Raw genomic sequence first — 25,375 nt, forward strand, 5'->3', positions numbered from 1 at the left:
TTTAAATGGAGGCTTAAACACTCATGTGTTCATGTAACAACTTGAGGGTTTCGTGGATCCTAAGTTTCCAGATCATGTATGCTGCCTGAAAAAGTCCATATTTAGTATTAAACAGGTGCCTTGGGCATGGTATGATTAACTTAAAACTCATATATCACTATGCCTATGATCACTCATTCATTCATATGAGGAAAGATAACAAACTACTTATTGTGTTAGTATATATGGATGACATTCTTATTATTGGGGAAGATACATTTTTCATCTCACGTCTCATTCAGAGTCTCTAAGCTGCCTTTGCCCTTAAATCTATTGGTACAGTCAATTTCTTCTTATGGTTTTAAGTCACTAAACAACATTCTCATTCGTATCTCCTTAATCAGTCCAAGTATATATGAGACATCTTGATCAAAACTAATCTTCTCAGCAACAATACTCAGCCTTCTCCTTATGATTTAGGCACGAAACTCCACTCCAATGATAGCCCCGTACTATATAATCCAACATTATTTTACAGCACTATAGGTGCTCTTCAATATTTCACCCTTTCCAGACCAGATATTTCCTCATGGTAAACAAACTTATAAGTCAGTTTCTTCAACATCCTAGTGAGCGCTCCATTGAAAAGCCTACAATAGAATCTTTCGGTACCTCAAATGAACAATTGATTGCAATCTTGCTTTCCATCCCCCTATTTACATCTCAGAGTATTTTCTTATGCAGATTGGGCTGGTTCTCTGGATGACCGCCAATCCACAATTAGCTATTATGTTTTTTTTGGTCCAAGCCTCTTATCATGGATCTCCAAGAAGCAAAATGTGATTTCTCGTAGCTCCACTAAATCTAAATACAAGGCGGTAGCTGACTCATCGGTTGGAGTAATATGGACTAAATCACTATTACATGAGATTGGTATCACCTTGCCTCAAAACCCTATTATTTAGTGAGACAACAAGAGTGCAACTGCTATTGCTTCTAATATTGTTCTACATGCCAGAACCAGACACATTGAAATCGATATGCACTTTGTGCGGGATATGGTGCTTTAGAAAGAGTTGGATGTTAGATATATCTCAGCAACATATCAAGTTGCAAATATTTTTACCAAGCTAGTTACTTTTTTTCGCTTCTAGCATCTTCTTGCTCAAGTTGCAAATATTTTTCTATTTTGCCTACGTGACAAAATCAATTGTACTATTAGAAGTAGTTATGCAGTCGTAACTTAAATGTATAGATATGGATGCAAGCATCTCTATCTATATGAGCTCAACAGATCTATCGAGTTGAGTTTTCCTAATCTCTAAATCTATTTTCGTCATACTATTGCTCATACTTTAACGCCCTTATATATTTTAATTATTGAGCTTTATCATAACTTATTATTCACAATAATACATGGTAGTGTTGTGGATACAAGTAAAATAAACTGTATACGGTTTAGGTTTTCTTTTGTTGGTGTTTCCTAAAAAACATACTTTCATAAGAAAAATAAATAAGAATTCAATATATGAGACATAGAGAAACAAAACAAGAATCTAGTTTGATCTATATGTGCATTAATCAATTATCCATATATATACAGGTGGAACTTATACAACCTGCAGTGAAGGGAACCCTAAATGTTCTTAGTTCATGTGCCAAGGCACAATCTGTGAAGCGAGTAGTCTTCACCTCTTCTATTGCCACAATAGCCTATAAGAAACACACCCAAACCACTGACGTTTTAGTTGATGAGACATCGTTTTCTGATCCAATTTTTGCCGAGGAAATGAAGGTTAGTACCTGCTTAAGCTTTGTGTCATTCGATTCTCTATTAACAGTGTTTGGCAAAAATTAGAGTTCACTATTTCCCAAATATGATTTATTAAGTGCTTCAATTAAGGTTTACCAATACCTAGTTAGAGTTTATTGATCACACAATTAGAATTTTACAAACTTTGATTTCAGCAATGGTATGTTGTTTCAAAAACATTGGCGGAGGAAGCTGCATTTAAATTTGCACAAGAAAATGGCATTGATTTGGTAATCATAAATCCTGGATTGGTGATTGGCCCTCTTCTACAACCAACTCTCAATGAAACTTCACAATGTTTTCTTAGCTTAATTTCAGAAGGTAATAATAATTATATTTATTACTTGTATATACTATCTCATTTTAGGGATTTATTGCTTAGTTTCTTCGCAAATAACTTAAATTAAGAAACTAATTAATGAAGGCTTTAATGATTTAATGTGCAGGAAAGTATACTAATGCAACTCCAGGTGGAATGTTTATATATGTTGATGTGAGAGATGTTGGCAACGCACATATCTTGGCTTTTGAGGATTCATCGGCAAATGGTAGATATTGTCTTGTTGCGAACGTGATGCCTTGCGCTCAAGTTTTAGATATCTTGCGCCAACTCTATCCTACAGTCAAATTCCCCATGTGGTAAGACTCTCTCTCTCTCTCTCTCTCATTATATAGGTCCTAATAATCTATAATGTGTTGTTATAATTAGTTATATCATCATATAAATATTATTGATTATAGCCCGAATTTGATTTCAACTTTTTAGTCTCAAAATACGAATTTTGTAATTCGTTGTTCACTTAATAGTTCGAGTTAAATCTTGCGGTCAATTAAAGTTGAGGTGTAATACTGAAAGTTGATTTGACATTGAAGAGTTGAATGTGAATGTATTGACAAATAAACTTTTGGGGATATATGTCAATATTAATTTGTTGAAAAATTTGACTCGAGATATTAAGCCAATAATGAATATATATAAATACTAACTATAATTATAATATTTTTGATTTCAGATTAAAAATTATCATATGATCATAGTTTGAACTATAATTTCAAAATAATCTTAAAATTAACTTTGAAGGAAGTTAGGGCTGCTAAGGGATGTAATAATAATAATAACATTTTGACATTAGCATATGTAGTTTTTAACTTATAATTTAATTATTTAAGCTTCTTAGTCAATTGCCTTCAACAATCTATAGGAACCCTTAAACATGGAGTCTATTAAATTAGGCTTCATAAATCTTGATATATAAGGTTAGTTATCGATCTACTTATTTTTTTTCTTTCCACGTTACTTTAACCTATAAACAAAATATATGTGCGTTAAATCCTAAAATATAGTTTTTACATAAATAATGCAACACTAACAAATTGATTTTACCTATATATGCTTTGATAGCAGCCAGGATGAGGAGAATCCGAGTGCCCTACCACTCTTACAAGTGTGTAATGAGAAAGCAAAGTCATTGGGTATAAATTTTACGTCAGTTGAGCAGAGTGTGAAGGATGTCACTGAAAGTCTCATAGAGAAAAAATTCTTCAAAATTTCAGAATTTAACATCTAAAATATTATATATTTATTTAGTGAAGAATCTCAATGTTCGATCATGATTGTAATGGCAGGTAAAAGAAAGGAGATATGACTCATTTTCTTGTGATATAGCAATAATGGATGTATGTACATCAATATTATTAATCTATATATTTCAGGGCAGTTCTATTCATGGTGTTATGCTTTCGTTTAATTGACCCTATATTCATTAATAAATTGACTAACTTCTCAATTTATTAATTGAGATTTATTTGTTCTATTTGTTTGGCCGAGTTTGATCTGATGGTCCGCGATAATTTTTGCTCCTGCAAACACAGAGATGTTGGATAGAATGTGAGAACAATCAATCCAACATTACTGTATGTAATAAAGTAGTGGAAAAATAATGTACGCACAATGAAATGATTTTACATTGCAATGTTCATTAATTGCAGTTGTAATCAACTATAAAAATTCCTTTTACAATGAATTATATGAAATAACTCATCAAAATCCCTCTTATTGAGTAATATTGACAAGAAAAGAAATTCCTTCTAATCCTATCAACTATGCTAGCATCAACTAGACTTTTAGTGAAGCTAATATGTAAATCACAAACATACAAACCTATTAGCTAGCCCTAGACATATGAGTCTCCCGCTTAAGGTATGCTTGACATACGAGTATCCCACTCAAAGTATGATAAACTAGATGTTGGGTTTGATGTTTGAACAATACAGCTTGACACTCCTTTGATTCATTACTTGTATTTTGCCTTGTGTGGACTGGTACCAAATGCAGTGGCCTTCGTGATATGATCTTCACCGGTAATTTATGGAGTTTCACCGGAAAACACGACAATAAAGTAAATGATATGTAAAATTCCGATCTACTTGATTTGTAAGCTGAAGACTGAAATTGAACGGAACAAACTGAAAATACCGATAAAGGATGGAATGCCTCAAAACCCCTGAATCTAAACCACGAAATGATCTAGGCGAATAATTCCCTAAACCCCAACGTGCATTTGACGCAGGAACTCGGAGACGCTGAATGACACACGGCGAGGGATGAAGAAACTCGTCGATTCGTCGATAGGTGAATCCTTGTTTATCAAGAAGAATTCGAAACTTGAGAGAGAATTAAACTCACTATTTTCATATATCATCAAAGTTCATTGCTTTTTGTTCCATACAGTCGCCATATATATAGGCAAAATAAAACCCTAATTTAAAGAAGGACATAATCGTAAAAACAAGCAAACAAAAGAAACTTGATCAGCAAGCTAAAATAAACCCTAGTGAGAAAACCAGCTCCGTACACTCTGCTCTGCACGTCCGCTCCTCTGTTCTGGAAAGCCGGGATTCCTCTGGCGGAAGGATTCCTCTGGCGGAAGGACTCCTCTGGCGGAAGGACTCCTCTGGTGGGAGGATTCCTCTGACGGGAGGACTCCTCTAGCGGAATGACTCCTCTGGAGGGAGGACTCCGCTGGCGATATGACTCCGCTGGCGAGATGAGTCCGCTGGCGAGCTTGAGTCCGTTGGCGAGCTTGAGTCCGCTGGCGAACTGACTCCACTGGCGACCTTGGCTCTGGTCTGGCGCGGGATTCAACTCTGTTTTGGCGCGAGCTTGGCTCTGTTCGGGCTGCATCAGGGCTGCATCATTCCCCTCTTCTTGAAGAGGATTTGTCCTCAAATCCAATTCGTGAATGCTAATACCTGGATCAAAAACAAAATCTTCATTGGCTGCTAGAAACAATATAAGGACCTTAGCTTCTCTCTCTTGTCCATCATTCATCTTGCCGGGATCAAAAACCATATGCGTCGGCTCAAACTCTGCCAAAATATATGGAACAGATTCCTCACGCACTTTCTCACGTGAATCCTTCAATTTCAGCAACGTAAGATTGGGCTCTTCTTTTTCAACAACAACAACCTCTCGATCGATGTCCACCACAACTGCCATTGCTTCGTCGGTCTCCTCTAATTGTGGCCTATCGGGATCGGTCTCCTCCAACTATGTTGGACTGGCCAGGTCCAACATCATCACCTCCCAGTCACACGAGAAACATCGTCCCGAACTTGAAGGGCCATGAACATACTATACATAACAAAACATAAGTTCATTATGACAACTAAACTTATCTTAAGGTTCCCTATCCTATTGATCTCAAACCCCAAACCTCTCTTAAGACATATACACACAGACATACGTACACATGCAAAACACTCTATTCATAAAATCTATCCTGTAGCAAAAGTCGATTTGATATTCCGTCGTACTTGAACATTTGAACGTAGAGACTATGGTTCAACCTTTGATGCAACGTTTACCTTGAATTCGTCGCGTATCGTCATTCTGTGTTTTTCCTTTACCTCGTACATATCTTTCCATTCCTCTTTGTAGTTCAAAAGAATCATTGTTTTCTTGAGGGAGCTGAAATGCTCTAAGTTCTCTTTCATTCTTCTACATCATCATCTTAAGAATCTAGATTGTAGAGATATCCTACTAATCTAGTAGTCTATGTTCTTTTAAAATTGTGATCATGCAACTTATAGCAATCTATGTTCTCCGGGAAAACATATGTCAATTTTTCTATCATTCGTCTGATCATAACATCATAGATTGCGAAAATATGCCATGAAAGGCAAAACATTCAACATTTCATCATAACCTGCTCTTCACATAAACATATTCATGAAGCATTTTAGAACATTAACATCTTTAAAACGTTGAAACTGCAGTTACCTTCTTTCCTTGATTGAGCACGATGCAATGGAGTGTTGAGCGGTGCCATATGAACCCATGTAAGTATAAAGAATCAAACTAAACTCGACTCTTTAGAATAAGGTTTCTATGACCAGAGCGAACGAACCTCGCTCTGATACCACTCTGTCACGGCCCACTATCCAAATGACGGTTTAACCGGGGTTATGACTTGGGGTGAACAATAAGAAATGGAAATGGACAATTACTTAACATTAAAGTATATGGAAATGTCACTCATAGATAAAATGCTAGGATCATATATGATTATTTGGATACACATAATTGAGAACTGATTAAGGTGGTTACCCAATAACACGTATCACAACTTCATATCATAGAGCTATCCTAATCAAAGTGTTTTGCAGCGGAAAACGTGTGAGATATACATATGAAGATGTATACTCAAGGTTACATTTATTGAAATGTCAAAGGAACACCCGCTCAACATCATTCCATTCCATCAACTGCTCAACCTGCACATTTAGAAATACATGCAGGGCTGAGTATAAAAATACTCAGTGGGCATAGCCAAAAATACAACATGCATACATATATAAATTGAACTGCCATAACAGTAACACACAGGGGTTTTCTTAAATGACCTGCGCTTACTAAAATATTTCTTTCATTTTCATAAAGTCGATCGACCGATCATTTTCCTTCATATGATCCATATCTGTTCCTTTCTGTCACGCGCCGGGAAGGAGGCCTCCTTACCACGGACGCCAAGACCGGTCGCAAGCGACTCGCGGTCTCCATAAGTGTACACGTTAACCCTAGCTAGCGACCTTTGTCTAGCATAGGATCCCAATTGGATTTCCTTTAAAGTTGGCGAACCAACACAGATAGGATACATATAAAAACATAAACATTTTTGGCAGTCAATCATTTCATAAACATTTCATTTCATTTCATGAACATTTCATTTTCATTTCATAAGAGTCATTTATCATTTGGGCATAATAATAAACTGAAATTAACAGTTAAAATCATCTCATGCATATATTCGTATAAGAGGCCTACGACGCGCAGGGGATCTCTATATACGTATAGTAAAAGTAATGCCCACTTGTATAGGCAATGCCTGTCGTTTAACGTTATCTCTGAATCGGAATAGCAGTGCTAATCATTCTGATGCTCAAAGCCTACAAGAAATCTATTCTCAATAGGTCTCCTTAAATCTAATCTTAAGTCATGGTGTAGTGCTTAACATTCTATGATTCACTTAGCCGGGTTTTCAAAATTTAATAAATAAATAATGAAAATAATTCTCTTGAGTTAAGAACACCAACAATATCCTTACTGATTTTTCCTTAATAATTGGATTTATAAAACCAATTAAATCATAAATTCTCTTATTGCAAAATATAATGCAATTTCATGTCTTGCTTAACATATAATGAGTAATTTACTTAAAATATGCACATAATAATAATTTAATATTATTATGAAAACTAGTTTTTGAAAATAATTAATTAAACTAATTAATAGTTCAATTAATTAAAACAGAGAAGCCCAATTAATTTAATTAATCAAGACAGCCCAAAATTTTAAAATAAAACTGACCCAATTAGGATTTAAAATAAGGCCCAGCTGAATTAAACTAATCAGCCCAACTGATAAATAAAATAAAGGCCCAACTGTTTAATAAAATAAAAACCCAACTGATTCGGCCCAAACCTAATTAAAATAAACTTAGCTCAAACCATTTAAAAGATGAGGCCCAAACATTTTAATAAAAGAAATCGGCCCAAGCCTGGCCCAAAACTCAAGCCCAAAAGAAAAAGAGCCCAACACTCGGCCCACTATCCAAACCTAGCCCAAAGTCTTCCTCCCCCCTTCTTCTCCCCCATCTGTCGCACAACACTCACACACATAGCAGCTGCGCAGCGACACACTCACGCATACACAGACGCGGCTGCACCCTCTCCCCTCCTCTCGATCTTTTCCGGCGGCGGTAGTAGCGCCGCCTCCGCCGTCCCCTGACTCCCCTCTCCCCATCTCTCGCCTCTATCTTCTTCAACCTTCATCTCTCGCTCCCCATCGACCTCTCTCTTTCTCTCTTCACGTCGAAAGTACGACGCCGCGGAGACTCGCCGGAGGCGCAGCAGCGACGAGCTACCGCCACCAGCTCTCTCTCTGACCTCTCTCTCTTCGGCTGGTAACAGCCGCCATACGCTGCCACCATCGCCGATTCCCAGCCCTCAAGCTTTCTCTCTCTCTCACTTACTCGGCCAGACTGACAACAGCAGCTTCACGCCACTACAGCCGTCTGCCGGCTCACAGCCAAACGCCCCTTCCCTGACTTGACTCGGCAGCCGACGGCAGTAGCTTCGCCCCGCCGTCGCCGCTCACCCTCTGAAACTCCCTCTCTGCCCGTCCTTGGCTGGGCAGCAGCGGCACCACCGCCGCCAAACCCAGCCTCCCTCATCTCTCTCCGACGAACATCGGCTGCCAGACCGCCGCCGCCAAGTTCTGACCCAGCCAACAGAAGACATGCACCCTCGGCTTCACTCTTCTCTCGGCTGAAACAGGCCCGACATCCCACCGCGAAGAGCGGCGCCCGAGCCCTAGCTCCCTCTCTCTCACCGTGGCCGGGCGACAGCAGCGCCGCTGCCGTGCTGTGCCTCCGTCCACCTCCCGACTCAACACAACAAGTTCGAACAGAGAAAGTTAAAGCTTCAAGACTTTTTTTCTACTCTTCTTTTCATTTTTAAAACAAATCATGCTTTCATTGATGTATATGCACAGATTATGTATACATATCTATTTTCATAGTAAAGTTCATTTTTGGGAGACTCAATGAATGGGTGTATGCTTGTGATTTTTGCTTGGTGAAGTTTGCACAGATAAGGCGAAATGTGTGCTTAAATCATACTGTAAAATGAAATATCAAAGTGAGTTCAAAGCTGAAACCTTGAATGAGATGGTGGTGCCTGTTTCTGGACTGAAATGAACTGGAGCTTTATCTCTGGTTGAGAAATTTCAGTGAGTATTTGATCCTACTTACTTGTTGGAAAGGAAAATGGGTTAGACGGATGTTCTTGTTTCATTTTGGATTTGAGTTTTCCCTCATGAAAATGAATTTGCGTGGATGAAGGAAAGACAACTTTGGTTGGATGTTGCTGCTGGAAAGCATGATTGAAATTACTTAGTGATGAATGAGGTGTAATGCATGTATGGGAGGTGGGTAGGTGGGTAGGTGGGAGGAAGTAGGTGGGAGAGTAAAATAAAATAAAGTCTTCCGGGTTGTATTATGAAAACTGTAATAATCGTTCAGTGTTTGCTTAAATAAATAGCTCGTGTAGATGCTAAATGCTTAATATTCAATTTAAATAAATATGAAATGCATAAGAATTTAAATGACTAACATTTACAAAGAGGATTTTGCAAATCGTTTGTTGGAATTAAAATAAATTCATTTTCTTTATATCCGGCGTGAATCATCTTACTTCTAAATTTTGAAAATAAATTCTAAATTTAACTCAGGGAAACGGGGTATTACATTCCTCCCTCCTTATAAAAATTTCGTCCTCGGAATTGCATATCTGGTATTCTATCTTGTGATACTAGTCATTCGTTTCATTCATCTCTTTTGTGGCCTTTTCCATCCTGTGATGGTTCCACTACATGACAAGAACAATATTATTGCCTCGTAAAACTTGAATCTTGCGATCAAGTATCTGGACTGATTTCTCATCACAACTTAGGTCCTGGCTAGGACTACTTTATCTTGCTTAATCACATGCTTTCTTAATTGCGAGGTGCTATACGTATTGTATACATCCACAATGCTTGGTGGCAGAGCCAACTTATAGGCTACAAAGACCTAACTTATCTAGGATCTCAAAAGGTCCTATATAACGGGGTCGTAACTTGCCCCTCTTTCCGAAACGTATAACTCCCTTTGAGGGAGAGACTTTGAGGAAAACTCGATCCCCAACATTAAATTCTAATTCCGATCGGCGTTTATTGGCGTAAGACTTTTGTCTATCTTGAGTTTCTTTGATTCTTTGTTTGATGTGGTCGACTTTCTCAATCATCTGTTGGACCAGTTCAGGACCTAACAACATTCTTTCACCCACTTCATCTTAGTAAAGTGGTGAACTACCTTAATTGTTTCCTTTGTCCTAAGTCACCTTTTCAGATTTGACTAGGAAATTCTAACATCAAACTTTTCTCATTATCTTGGTAACTTTCACTTAAAGATTAATGGCACTCCTTCTGCCATGTAAACTCATTTTCTCATTTTCAAATGATTATTTAATGTGGTTTTCTAAGTTTCCATTGTGGTGGCGTTCCAACTTTATTCTTGCTGTAGCTTCTGGCACTTTAGTCAAAGCATTCACTCTCTTAGCTTGAGCCTACTAGCCTTGGGGTTGGGTTATACCTTAAGTTTAGTTCTAGTGCTTTCCTTCCATTTCCTTTTTCTTTACCTCCATCTTGAGGTGATGTACATATCTTGTTTGTGCGTGAACTTTTTCCTTCTCCAATTGTTGTAGTGACTCGGTGGTGAGAGTCTCGTTCATTGCTTGTTCCTTCATAATATCTCCTTAGTTTACTAGGGAAATTGAAAATCTCATGCCGCGATTCATTTACGAACTTCTTTACGCATTTCTCATTATTCATTTATAAATGACTTAAATAAGCATTTTAAACTCCATTAAAAAGGAATTGATTTAAAACATTTTAATCCTTTTAAAATCCATACTCATAAAGCCTTAACTCATGCTCTATCTCATATTCTATCTCTTTACTCATCTCTATATAAACTCTCCACTCATCTCAAATCCTTAAGTTCAAGGATAGGTTTCAAGAAAATCATGGTACTAAGTCTCGATTTATCTCTCATATAAGGCTCGTCTATTCTCATTCAACACATAGACAACACAATCACATAAGGCACATAAGAAAACACAATCAAACATTATCAAAACATGCTCTGTTTTTACACTGACTCAACTTTCAAATCTAACCTGTTCTTACTCCGACACCTCCTGGACTCGAGACTCATACCAAAAGAAAGGTCTTCGAGTCTATTTTCATAAAAAAAAAATAGAGTCAAAAACTCCAAGTATTGTAGGAGATATGACTGTTTTACTACAGTCTACCATATTCGGCAGTTTTGAGAAATCGAAAACTTGGATTTTTGAAAAATCGTAAATGTTGTCAAACTGAGCTCAAATTTTGTGGATATCTAGCTAACACAATAAGGTTAATACCATAAAATTTTGGAAAGCTAGATCACACAGGAAGCTACTGAAATGAATGACTCTTTCCCCTGCTCTCTGAAACTCTCGGTAGTAATGTGCAGTTTCGGTTTTGTATTTTATAAAAATAGTAAACGAAGTCCAAATGACTTGAAATTTTACCGATGTTCTCAAGACTCATGTAGAGACTTGGTATTAAAATTTCAAAGCTTTTTGACATTTAAAAACCGTCGATCACAGTAGGTCAGTAGGCCTACGAAATTCACCAAAATCTCATCTTAAACTCTTAAAATACTCAACTCAACATTTCTTCAAGGAAACTCATTAAAGCTCATTTTAAACACATATAACACTCACAAACATTCAAGCACATTATAATGCTCATCATACTCAAATCTTGACTCTCTTCTTACATCATAACCTCAAATCTCTAGTAAAACGTTTCAATAAACGCATCATTAAAATTCTCTTCTCATTTTCATGCTCAAAATTACTCAAATACTCAAACACGATCTCATTCATCATATAAATCATTATACACATATAGATTCCCTTTTATCATGTACTAAACTCTAATGAAACTTCATGTATCATCATAAAACTCTTAATAAAACATGACAAACTTTCACATAATGGTCATAAAGCAATTAGACCTCATTTTATCAATCATCGACTTCTCAAAATATGAAAACTCAAAAACTCATATAAACTAAACAAAGTCAAAAAAATTTCTTAGCCAACAAAAGACTTACTCAAACATAATTATACACTAATATCATGCTCAAATACATATATCTTAAGCCAAAATCACTTAAATAACACTTAGGCAAAAAGTCATAATTTTTATTAAACTAAACTCTTTTGAAAATATCACTAATCATGTATAACCTATTGATCAAGTCATAGATCTAACATCATAGGTTACCAATTAGCACAAATCAACATCATAAAACAAGATCATATATAGATACACATATATGTCATTTTCTTCCTCAAACTAACACTTTTCATTTTTCACTTCTCAACCTCAAGCTTCAATCTCATCCATCATTAATCATCTAGATCATCTCATAAACTCAAATCCATCATCAATACATCAATTGATCCATAGGATCTCAACATCCCAATTTTAGGTAAACTAACCTAATAGAAAAATCTATATCTCATGGCTAATCATCAAGATATTCATATATATTAACTCAATAATCATCAATCATCATATAACTCAAGCCAATTCAAGAAAACAAACAACAAAATTTCGTAGGGTTTCAAGCTCCTAATTTTCGAAAATTTCATAGAAATAAGTTGGGTGATTTTCTTGCTCAATCATGATCATATACTCACATATAACATCATACAATCTAGATCTATAAAAATAAGAATCACTTACCCAAGATTAAACAAAGATCAAAGTTTTCCTTTCTCACTCTTCAAACCAAACCCCACGGTCCTCTTGAAATCTTCAAGAATTGAAAGGTGTTTATGTTGATTTGGTGGAGGAATTGATCTTGATGTGAACTTGGAAGCTTTGGTGATTCATCTATGGTGATCTTTTGGAGCAAAATCGGAAGAGAGGGAGAGAAATTGAGAGTGGTCGAATGGTGAAGAAAATGAGGGAAATGAAGTGAATTTGTCTTGCTTAGGAAGGATGATTGGAGACCAAACACTATTCACCATTTAATACTTGTCCCCCCCTATACAGTAATCCCTTCCCTTCATCTTCATACCACACGTCCACTTCAAGTAAGGCTAAGGAAATTAATCACATGCTTATTAGATTAAAATAATCATGTGTGTGTAAGGTTGTGTAGTCTAGAATAAATCATGTGTTAAGCTACATTAATAAAATCATAAAAGACTAATTACTAATTAATGCAATGCTATAACACAAAACTATTGTGACCAATATTTAAAATAAATATGGCACTAATATTAGTGCACTTACTCAATTATAATATTCCTCATCATAGGAAAATAATTTGAAAATATTTTGTTTGGAAAAATTTTCATAACCCGACATTCTTTGATTTCTCGGTAAAAATAAATTGCACTTGCTTTGAAAACTTAATTAAAATTCCAAGTGCTAAGGTTATCAAATAAAAATCATAATAACTTGCTCACAATGACATACGTAACAAAACTCACATAATCAATCAGTCACGTAATTTCACATAATATCACGTCAAAGCAGTCGGCAAACACAGACAAACTAGACGTCTATCCGACCGATTTTTTTTTTTTTTTTTTTTTTATCAAGGTTTTTCACTCTTTCTTTCTCGACTCTATTTCCAACTCATTATTCCTATTTTCTTAATAGGACAGTCAATCTCTCTGACATCTCAGTATTCTCAATAGTGTTAAGACATTATCTCACAACATAGGGAAAAGTACGGGGTGTTACATGTACTATCAAATTTAGATAAAATTCATGACTTCATGCATAATTTAAAATTCATGTGGCTCATATAAATACACTTAACTCACCAATTAAAACTTATGCACCACATTTATAAAAATTTTCCTTTAACTAAGCACATTAAAACACATATATAATGATTAAATCACATCAGATAAATCAAACCAGTTTTTTTATTATAAATGGATGCCGAATCCTAATTATTAATAATTAAGCCCTTAATCAGGGATTAAAAGTCGGGGTATGACATACTATCCACTTTAAAAGAAATTTCGTCACGAAATTTGTACCACAGAAAATAATTCTGGGTACTTCTCATTCATGCTAGAATCGAGTTCCCACATCGCCTTTTCTTGATCATAGTGCTTCCAAAGAACTATTACTAAGGGTATCGACTTATTCCTTAGTACTTTAACTTTCCGATCTAGAATAGATTCGGGTCTCTCCTCATATCAATTGGATTCCTAATTCCAATTTATATACACGAGATTTACTTGAGAATAAGTTCCCTCGTCCTTTTTCGGCAGATCATTTTGCTCCTACCTCATTCCTAGGGCTCATCTACGGGGTATTCTTTTTTCCAAAGACTAAAATAGTCATCAACCCATTTCTTGTTACCTATCACATGAATAACACTTTCCTATGAATTTATCTTAAAACTATCATAGACCAATTAACTTAAGTCCTCGTACTCGAACACTATATTACGGTCTTAGCTTGGACTCTGAATTTCTATCATAATGAGTGATCGATATCATTTATAGGACAAAAACTAATCTCAACCAATCACAATGAGACACAATTATATGAAGTCATAGTTTGGGTAGTATACTACATCGGTAGACTAACATTTCTTGGTCATATCAAACAAGGGGATCTATTATGACAACTCACGAGTTGCAAGGCTCAAACTCAACACAACATCAAAACAAGGTGTTGTAGAAATTGTTCAAGAGAATCAAAAGAATGACCAGAGGGTATGAAATGATTAACTACTAGGTCGAACAAAATGACCTCGAGTATGAACCCATCTGGCTTTTCAACCGAAAGTTGAAACATATGGGTTTTCAACCCAAAAGACGTCTACTGAGATTTGGATCATGTGGACTGGCCAGGTCCAACATCATCACCTCCCAGTCACACGAGAAACATCGTCCCGAACTTGAAGGGCCATGAACATACTATACATAACAAAACATAAGTTCATTATGACAACTAAACTTATCTTAAGGTTCCCTATCCTATTGATCTCAAACCCCAAACCTCTCTTAAGACATATACACACAGACATACGTACACATGCAAAACACTCTATTCATAAAATCTATCCTGTAGCAAAAGTCGATTTGATATTCCGCCGTACTTGAACATTTGAACGTAGAGACTATGGTTCAACCTTTGATGCAACGTTTACCTTGAATTCGTCGCGTATCGTCATTCTGTGTTTTTCCTTTACCTCGTACATATCTTTCCATTCCTCTTTGTAGTTCAAAAGAATCATTGTTTTCTTGAGGGAGCTGAAATGCTCTAAGTTCTCTTTCATTCTTCTACATCATCATCTTAAGAATCTAGATTGTAGAGATATCCTACTAATCTAGTAGTCTATGTTCTTTTAAAATTGTGATCATGCAACTTATAGCAATCTATGTTCTCCGGGAAAACATATGTCAATTTTTCTATCATTCGTCTGATCATAACATCATAGATTGCGAAAATATGCCATGAAAGGCAAAACATTCAACATTTCATCATAACCTGCTCTTCACATAAACATATTCATGAAGCATTTTAGAACATTAACATCTTTAAAACGTTGAAACTGCAGTTACCTTCTTTCCTTGATTGAGCACGATGCAATGGAGTGTTGAGCGGTGCCATATGAACCCATGTAAGTATAAAGAATCAAACTAAACTCGACTCTTTAGAATAAGGTTTCTAGGACCAGAGCGAACGAACCTCGTTCTGATACCACTCTGTCACGGCCCACTATCCAAATGACGGTTTAACCGGGGTTATGACTTGGGGTGAACAATAAGAAATGGAAATGGACAATTACTTAACATTAAAGTATATGGAAATGTCACTCATAGATAAAATGCTAGGATCATATATGATTATTTGGATACACATAATTGAGAACTGATTAAGGTGGTTACCCAATAACACGTATCACAACTTCATATCATAGAGCTATCCTAATCAAAGTGTTTTGCAGCGGAAAACGTGTGAGATATACATATGAAGATGTATACTCAAGGTTACATTTATTGAAATGTCAAAGGAACACCCGCTCAACATCATTCCATTCCATCAACTGCTCAACCTGCACATTTAGAAATACATGCAGGGCTGAGTATAAAAATACTCAGTGGGCATAGCCGAAAATACAACATGCATACATATATAAATTGAACTGCCATAACAGTAACACACAGGGGTTTTCTTAAATGACCTGCGCTTACTAAAATATTTCTTTCATTTTCATAAAGTCGATCGGCCGATCATTTTCCTTCATATGATCCATATCTGTTCCTTTCTGTCACGCGCCGGGAAGGAGGCCTCCTTACCACGGACGCCAAGACCGGTCGCAAGCGACTCGCGGTCTCCATAAGTGTACACGTTAACCCTAGCTAGCGACCTTTGTCTAGCATAGGATCCCAATTGGATTTCCTTTAAAGTTGGCGAACCAACACAGATAGGATACATATAAAAACATAAACATTTTTGGCAGTCAATCATTTCATAAACATTTCATTTCATTTCATGAACATTTCATTTTCATTTCATAAGAGTCATTTATCATTTGGGCATAATAATAAACTGAAATTAACAGTTAAAATCATCTCATGCATATATTCGTATAAGAGGCCTACGACACGCAGGGGATCTCTATATACGTATAGTAAAAGTAATGCCCACCTGTATAGGCAATGCCTGTCGTTTAACGTTATCTCTGAATCGGAATAGCAGTGCTAATCATTCTGATGCTCAAAGCCTACAAGAAATCTATTCTCAATAGGTCTCCTTAAATCTAATCTTAAGTCATGGTGTAGTGCTTAACATTCTATGATTCACTTAGCCGGGTTTTCAAAATTTAATAAATAAATAATGAAAATAATTCTCTTGAGTTAAGAACACCAACAATATCCTTACTGATTTTTCCTTAATAATTGGATTTATAAAACCAATTAAATCATAAATTCTCTTATTGCAAAATATAATGCAATTTCATGTCTTGCTTAACATATAATGAGTAATTTACTTAAAATATGCACATAATAATAATTTAATATTATTATGAAAACTAGTTTTTGAAAATAATTAATTAAACTAATTAATAGTTCAATTAATTAAAACAGAGAAGCCCAATTAATTTAATTAATCAAGACAACCCAAAATTTTAAAATAAAACTGACCCAATTAGGATTTAAAATAAGGCCCAGCTGAATTAAACTAATCAGCCCAACTGATAAATAAAATAAAGGCCCAACTGTTTAATAAAATAAAAACCCAACTGATTCGGCCCAAACCTAATTAAAATAAACTTAGCTCAAACCATTTAAAAGATGAGGCCCAAACATTTTAATAAAAGAAATCGGCCCAAGCCTGGCCCAAAACTCAAGCCCAAAAGAAAAAGAGCCCAACACTCGGCCCACTATCCAAACCTAGCCCAAAGTCTTCCTCCCCCCTTCTTCTCCCCCATCTGTCGCACAACACTCACACACACATAGCAGCTGCGCAGCGGCACACTCACGCATACACAGACGCGGCTGCACCCTCTCCCCTCCTCTCGATCTTTTCCGGCGGCGGTAGTAGCGCCGCCTCCGCCGTCCCCTGACTCCCCTCTCCCCATCTCTCGCCTCTATCTTCTTCAACCTTCATCTCTCGCTCCCCATCGACCTCTATCTTTCTCTCTTCACGTCGGAAGTACGACGCCGCGGAGACTCGCCGGAGGCGCAGCAGCGACGAGCTACCGCCACCAGCTCTCTCTCTGACCTCTCTCTCTTCGGCTGGTAACAGCCGCCATACGCTGCCACCATCGCCGATTCCCAGCCCTCAAGCTTTCTCTCTCTCTCACTTACTCGGCCAGACTGACAGCAGCAGCTTCACGCCACTACAGCCGTCTGCCGGCTCACAGCCAAACGCCCCTTCCCTGACTTGACTCGGCAGCCGACGGCAGTAGCTTCGCCCCGCCGTCGCCGCTCACCCTCTGAAACTCCCTCTCTGCCCGTCCTTGGCTGGGCAGCAGCGGCACCACCGCCGCCAAACCCAGCCTCCCTCATCTCTCTCCGACGAACAGCGGCTGCCAGACCGCCGCCGCCAAGTTCTGACCCAGCCAACAGAAGACATGCACCCTCGGCTTCACTCTTCTCTCGGCTGAAACAGGCCCGACATCCCACCGCGAAGAGCGGCGCCCGAGCCCTAGCTCCCTCTCTCTCACCGTGGCCGGGCGATAGCAGCGCCGCTGCCGTGCCGTGCCTCCGTCCACCTCCCGACTCAACACAACAAGTTCGAACAGAGAAAGTTAAAGCTTCAAGACTTTTTTTCTACTCTTCTTTTCATTTTTAAAACAAATCATGCTTTCATTGATGTATATGCACAGATTATGTATACATATCTATTTTCATAGTAAAGTTCATTTTTGGGAGACTCAATGAATGGGTGTATGCTTGTGATTTTTGCTTGGTGAAGTTTGCACAGATAAGGCGAAATGTGTGCTTAAATCATACTGTAAAATGAAATATCAAAGTGAGTTCAAAGCTGAAACCTTGAATGAGATGGTGGTGCCTGTTTCTGGACTGAAATGAACTGGAGCTTTATCTCTGGTTGAGAAATTTCAGTGAGTATTTGATCCTACTTGCTTGTTGGAAAGGAAAATGGGTTAGACGGATGTTCTTGTTTCATTTTGGATTTGAGTTTTCCCTCATGAAAATGAATTTGCGTGGATGAAGGAAAGACAACTTTGGTTGGATGTTGCTGCTGGAAAGCATGATTGAAATTACTTAGTGATGAATGAGGTGTAATGCATGTATGGGAGGTGGGTAGGTGGGTAGGTGGGAGGAAGTAGGTGGGAGAGTAAAATAAAATAAAGTCTTCCGGGTTGTATTATGAAAACTGTAATAATCGTTCAGTGTTTGCTTAAATAAATAGCTCGTGTAGATGCTAAATGCTTAATATTCAATTTAAATAAATATGAAATGCATAAGAATTTAAATGACTAACATTTACAAAGAGGATTTTGCAAATCGTTTGTTGGAATTAAAATAAATTCATTTTCTTTATATCCGGCGTGAATCATCTTACTTCTAAATTTTGAAAATAAATTCTAAATTTAACTCAGGGAAACGGGGTATTACAGTCCGCTGGCGAGCTTGAGTCCGTTGGCGAGCTTGAGTTCGCTGGCGAACTGACTCCACTGGCGACCTTGGCTCTGGTCTGGCGCGGGATTCAACTCTGTTTTGGCGCGAGCTTGGCTCTGTTCGGGCTGCATCAGGGCTGCATCATTCCCCTCTTCTTGAAGAGGATTTGTCCTCAAATCCAATTCGTGAATGCTAATACCTGGATCAAAAACAAAATCTTCATTGGCTGCTAGAAACAATATAAGGACCTTAGCTTCTCTCTCTTGTCCATCATTCATCTTGCCGGGATCAAAAACCATATGCGTCGGCTCAAACTCTGCCAAAATATATGGAACAGATTCCTCACGCACTTTCTCACATGAATCCTTCAATTTCAGCAACGTAAGATTGGGCTCTTCTTTTTCAACAACAACAACCTCTCGATCGATGTCCACCACAACTGCCATTGCTTCGTCGGTCTCCTCCAATTGTGGCCTATCGGGATCGGTCTCCTCATCTTTGAGATTCACCACGACTTCCACTTCCACCTCCTTCTCCACCGGCTGCTCCTTAGTGTTCACCATCTCCGCCTCCATGTGCTGTTGCTGCAGTTGCAAGTGATCCTCATAAATTTGTTGAGGACTAAGAGAGACAAGGGCCACCTTCTGGTGCTTATACGCGAATGAATACTTGTTGGTGACTTCATCATGAGTAGCTTGTCTATCAAACTGCCACGGTCTACCCAACAAAATATGGGTCGCCTGCAAGGGAAGAACATCGCACAAAACCTCGTCTTCATACCTCCCCAAGCTAAAAGACACTTTCACTTGCTTGGTGACCTCCACGACGCCGGTCTCATTCAGCCATTGCAAACGATATGGTTTGGGTGATTCAACTCGGGCAGCCCCAATCTCGTCACCATGAACCTACTCACCATATTCGTGCAACTTTCGCCATCAATGATCATACTGCAGAACTTGTCTTGGACAAGAACTCTCGTGTGAAAGAGATTCGCCCATTGCTCGTTCTCAGTGAATCCAAAACCGTGACATGTGCGACACTTTGTATCTCGATTGCAACCATCAAAAACTGCCGGATGGCTGTGATTTGCTGAAATCACACTCATACTCTGTTAAGAACTGAAAGGCCCAAACAGAAAGTACCAAACCCTGGATAATTTCTACCCGTACGAAATCTGGAAACGCGACCAACAAAACCCAACAGAACACCCTGATAATTTTGAACAGAGTCCAACAGAACCAAAAGATAAACCCTAGAAATTTCGCCCTTACGAAACCTGGAAAACTGATACCAAGTGATATGATCAAAAAGATCGATGAGATCTTTAAATCGATGCAGATCTGAAATAAAGACTTGAATTAAAGATAAAGGGTGGATTATCTCAAAACCCCTGAATCTAATCTACGAAATGATCTAGGGAACGGATCCCTAAACCCCAACGTACGATTGATGCAGTAACTCGGAGACGCTGAATGACACACGGCGAGGGATGATGAACTCGTCGATTCGTCGATAGGTGGAATGAGAAGATGGAAATCCCAAAACCTCTGGATCTAACCCACGAAATGATTTAGGCGAACGAATCCCTAAACCCCAACGTGATGTTGACGCAGCAACTCGGGGACGATGAATGACACACGACGAGGGATAATGAACCCGCCGATACGCCGATAGGTTGGATTTGCTTGGGCAAAATCCAGGAAGAACTCGAAGTTCTCAAGAGAGAATAATCTCACAAATTTCATATATCATCAAAGTTCATTCTTATCGTTCCATACAGCCGCCATATATATAGGCAAAATAAAACCCTAATTTAAAGAATGACATAATCGTAAAAAACAAGCAAACAAAAGAAACTTGATCAGCAAGCTAAAATAAACCCTAGTGAGAAAACCAGCTCCGTACACTCTGCTCTGCACGTCCGCTCCTCTGTTCTGGAAAGTCGGGATTCCTCTGGCGGAAGGATTCCTCTGGCAGAAGGATTCCTCTGGCGGGAGGATTCCTCTGGCGGAAGGACTCCTCTGGTGGGAGGATTCCTCTGGCGGGAGGACTCCTCTGGCGGAATGACTCCTCTGGAGGGAGGACTCCGCTGGCGATATGACCCCGCTGGCGAGATGAGTCCGCTGGCGAACTGACTCCACTGGAGAGATGACTCCGCTGGCGAGCTGATTCCGCTGGCGTCCTTGGCGAGCTCGATTCCTCTGGCATCCTTGGCTCTGGTCTGGCGCGGGATTCAACTCTGTTTTGGCGCGAGCTTGGCTCTGTTCGGGCTGCATCATTCCCCTCTTCTTGAAGAGGATTTGTCCTCAAATCCAATTCGTGAATGCCAATACCTGGATCAAAAACAAAATCTTCATTGGCTGCTACAAACAATTGATGGACCCTAGCTTTTCTCTCTTGTCCATCATTCATCTTGCCGGGATCAAAAACCAAATGCTTCGGCGCAAACACTGATTGTTCTTGGACCTTGACCATGATGAAGTTGTTGTTGTAAAGGCCGCCATGCTTCACTTCTTGTGCAAACAGCCATGGGGGCTTCAATCTTGTGTATGTAGCGTGGACACTTCCGAACAGCCATGGTTGCTTCTGAACATCCATAATTGTTTCAGCCATGGTTGTTTCATCCATCAACGCTTCATCACAACAAAGTGCACTGGTATACCTGTCTATTTGAAACGGACCCTGCACCAACTTCATCAACGTGATATCTCCAATATCATGCTGCCATGGCAGCGTAGGTTGTTGGAACAAGATCTGTTCGAACGTATTTGCACCAGCACAACTCTGCTCCTTGGCAACATCCTTAGCTTTCGTCAAAGCCTTTGCTGCCAAAATAAATGAATTAGACGTCTCAAGCACGTCCTCACATGAATCCTCATCCTTGATATCCACCACGACTTCTACTTCAATCTGCGGCTCAGTTGGATTCATACATGCCTCATCGTGGATAGCAACAACCACTTGATCAATTTCCACTTCGACCTGCATCTCCATGTGCTCGACCGGCTGCGCCTTAGACTTCACCTCATCCGTCACCTTTTCATCGATATCGCATCACTGCGCTGTTGCAACACCCTGAACTTGTGTCAAAGGCTGTGCTGCTAAGGTAGATTTCTGACGCATACGATGTCCGAATCCCTGGTACATGAACCAAGATGTAACTCGATGGCAACCATCGGAAGCTGTCGGATTACCATGATTTGCTGAATTCATCCCCTCGGTCCGAGACCTAAAGGACTGCTTCTTGTCCGCACGTGACAGCGCCTCATGGTTCCCTTGATTCCCTTTGAACGAGGAACCACTAGAAAATGGTTGATACTGCCTCCAAGGACCCCGATCCTCATAGATCCAATCAACCTCATGATCCCTTGCTCTACCTCGCCAACTCTTGCCGCCATAAAATTGTCGATTTACCCTCTCACGCATAGGCCGAAATGCATCCTCTACCATTCCCCGCACCTCTGCCTTCATATACATCAAATCGGCGTCGGTAATACTCCAGTCGGAAGAAAAGTCTTTGTTAGACATGGTCGATAATAATTTCGCACAGGAAGGTATATGGACACACGAAAAACATAAGAACTGAAACCCTAGACAACGTCTACCCGAACTGAAATTATGAACAGAAACCAACAGATAGACAAAAACCCTGGACAATTTCACCCCTTACGAAACACAAATTTGATGCTTTCTGCTTCCCCTGTTTTTTTTTTTTTTTTTTTTTTTTTTTTATAGCGTTACCCTTACGAAACCTGGAAAACTGATACCAACTGATTTGATCAAAAAGATCGATGAGATCTTTAAATCGATGCAGATCTGAAATAAAGACTTGAATTAAAGATAAAGGGTGGATTATCTCAAAACCCCTGAATCTAATCTACGAAATGATCTAGGGAACGGATCCCTAAACCCCAACGTACGATTGATGCAGTAACTCGGAGACGCTGAATGACACACGGCGAGGGATGATGAACTCGTCGATTCGTCGATAGGTGGAATGAGAAGATGGAAATCCCAAAACCTCTGGATCTAACCCACGAAATGATTTAGGCGAACGAATCCCTAAACCCCAACGTGATGTTGACGCAACAACTCGGGGACGATGAATGACACAGGACGAGGGATGATGAACCCGCCGATACGCCGATAGGTTGGATTTGCTTGGGCAAAATCCAGGAAGAACTCGAAGTTCTCAAGAGAGAATAATCTCACAAATTTCATATATCATCAAAGTTCATTCTTATCGTTCCATACAGCCGCCATATATATAGGCAAAATAAAACCCTAATTTAAAGAAGGACATAATCGTAAAAAACAAGCAAACAAAAGAAACTTGATCAACAAGCTAAAATAAACCCTAGTGAGAAAACCAGCTCCGTACACTCTGCTCTGCACGTCCGCTCCTCTGTTCTGGAAAGCCGGGATTCCTCTGGCGGAAGGATTCCTCTGGCGGAAGGATTCCTTTGGCGGGAGGATTCCTCTGGCGGAAGGACTCCTCTGGCGGAAGGACTCCTCTGGTGGGAGGATTCCTCTGGCGGGAGGACTCCTCTGGCGGAATGACTCCTCTGGAGGGAGGACTCCGCTGGCGATATGACCCCGCTGGCGAGATGAGTCCGCTGGCGAGCTGACTCCGCTGGCGAGCTTGAGTCCGCTGGCGAACTGACTCCACTTGCGAGATGACTCCGCTGGCGAGCTGATTCCGCTGGCGTCCTTGGCGAGCTCGATTCCTCTGGCGTCCTTGGCTCTGGTCTGGCGCGGGATTCAACTCTGTTTTGGCGCGAGCTTGGCTCTGTTCGGGCTGCATCACTTCGTCCCTTTTCATAGATGAAAAATATACTTGGAGGCTGAAAATGTGGCTGAAGATCGTGCGATATGATGTTTACTTGAAGCCAAAGTATGCTTGTTAACCAAGCTCTTAACTAATATCCCTATAATATAGGAAACTTGGTCTTCGACTGGTTTGCTCTCTTTTCTTCCCTTCTTTGATAAATTCGAATCTTCTTGTTAATTATCTAAATAATTGATAAATGAAGAAGGTATTATAAAAAATAATTTATTCAAAAATAAAGAATTATTAGAGTTTAAAAGATTAACTCTAACAATCTCCCCATTTTTATCTTTCTTCATCAAAACCTTAAAGCTGAAAAAATTAATAAGACAATAAACTCTCAATCAACTGATTTGGGCCCGACGATCACTTGAGTTGAGGGCTCGACGTAGGGCTTCATCTCCTTTCCAAAATAGCTATGTACCTCTGTTGGGAACTTAATGAAATATCCTAATCCTAGTTTTGATGATACCAAAATCCTTAGATTTTTCTTGTAATAGACTGGAGCTGTTCGAACTCAAGTGTTAGAGTTCTTTTTCTAGTTTAGATACTGTTCTGAAGACTGAAGATTGAAGGCCGGATGACTGAAGATTGAAGACTGAAGATGCCGATTGATGTAACGAATTAAGGCAGAGTCAAATACTGATATTTGACTGATCAGTCCAAGAATCAGTTACGACTGATCACTTAATGCAGGCCACGTGGATTCAGCAAACTGATACTAAAGTCAAGTATCAGTTAACATTCTTCCTCAGACTGAACCTCCAAAGCTTAAAGGAAGCCACACACTTCCAGAGTACAGCCGCATTAAATGCAGAGATTTCAAGGATCGTCCTTTCTCTGCAGAGCCTTCCTTTTTGGTGATTACCTTTTTCAGAGGCGTCGTATCTCCTGTACCAAGTAGTCGTTCTCACCAAATAAGGAACCTCGAAGATTGAACCCTCAACAAAGTTCAAATCTATCTCCAACGGATGAATTCTTGAAGACCTTCTCTGCCAACGGATCTATTCAAGACCTCTCCTATAAATAGAGCTCGAGGATCACTTCAATCTTCACCGATTCATATACATAAGCTGAAACGCTGCCGAATTCGTCACTCAGCAAATCAAAGCCATTCCAAAGTTTGAATTGAAGAAGAGAATCACAAAGCCAAAAATCAGTCTCTACTGATTACACACATTCTCTTAGAACTTAGGCAAATATTGTATATCCAAAGCCTAGGTATAACTGATTACAGAGAGCCTGCTCTTTGTAATCTAGTTGGCAAGTGATCTATGCTTAATTGTGCTAAATTTTGGGGTTTATATGAGCTTTATTTTAAGAGAATCTTCTGGAAAATGGTGCGTTTTATGGCTTGTTTGATGCTTCGCAGGAAATTTAGGTTTTTAGATGGAAGAATATAATTTTGGAGATTTCGGGGCTAAAGAGGGTGTTTTTAGCATAACTCTGTAGCCAGACCAGAGAAG

General features: G+C 39.0%; 1 protein-coding gene and 1 long non-coding RNA gene across 3 annotated transcripts in view; one reads left to right on the plus strand and one right to left on the minus strand.

Annotated features, from left to right (window-relative positions):
* LOC131006926 (phenylacetaldehyde reductase-like) overlaps positions 1 to 3,519 on the plus strand; it is a 29,628-nt gene extending 26,109 nt beyond the window's left edge. Inside the window, exons 3-6 of one of the 2 annotated variants that reach the window (XM_057934066.1) lie at positions 1,583 to 1,774; positions 1,948 to 2,113; positions 2,239 to 2,431; positions 3,195 to 3,519. In XM_057934066.1, coding sequence (XP_057790049.1) covers positions 1,583 to 1,774; positions 1,948 to 2,113; positions 2,239 to 2,431; positions 3,195 to 3,360 — 717 coding nt within the window. In that variant the 3' untranslated portion in view covers positions 3,361 to 3,519. The remainder of the gene's footprint in view (positions 1 to 1,582; positions 1,775 to 1,947; positions 2,114 to 2,238; positions 2,432 to 3,194) is intronic. The other variant, XM_057934067.1, reaches the window with a different exon arrangement.
* Positions 3,520 to 6,284: 2,765 nt separating this feature from the next.
* Positions 6,285 to 14,457, minus strand: LOC131006928 (uncharacterized). The gene is made up of 2 exons (XR_009095824.1): positions 12,696 to 14,457; positions 6,285 to 6,568 (listed from the first exon to the last, which is right to left on the minus strand). It is a non-coding gene; the product is annotated as an uncharacterized LOC131006928 (long non-coding RNA).
* Between the last annotated feature and the right edge of the window lie 10,918 nt (positions 14,458 to 25,375).

Source organism: Salvia miltiorrhiza, chromosome 1 (genome assembly GCF_028751815.1).
Source record: "Salvia miltiorrhiza cultivar Shanhuang (shh) chromosome 1, IMPLAD_Smil_shh, whole genome shotgun sequence".
Classification (NCBI taxonomy): Eukaryota; Viridiplantae; Streptophyta; class Magnoliopsida; order Lamiales; family Lamiaceae; genus Salvia; species Salvia miltiorrhiza.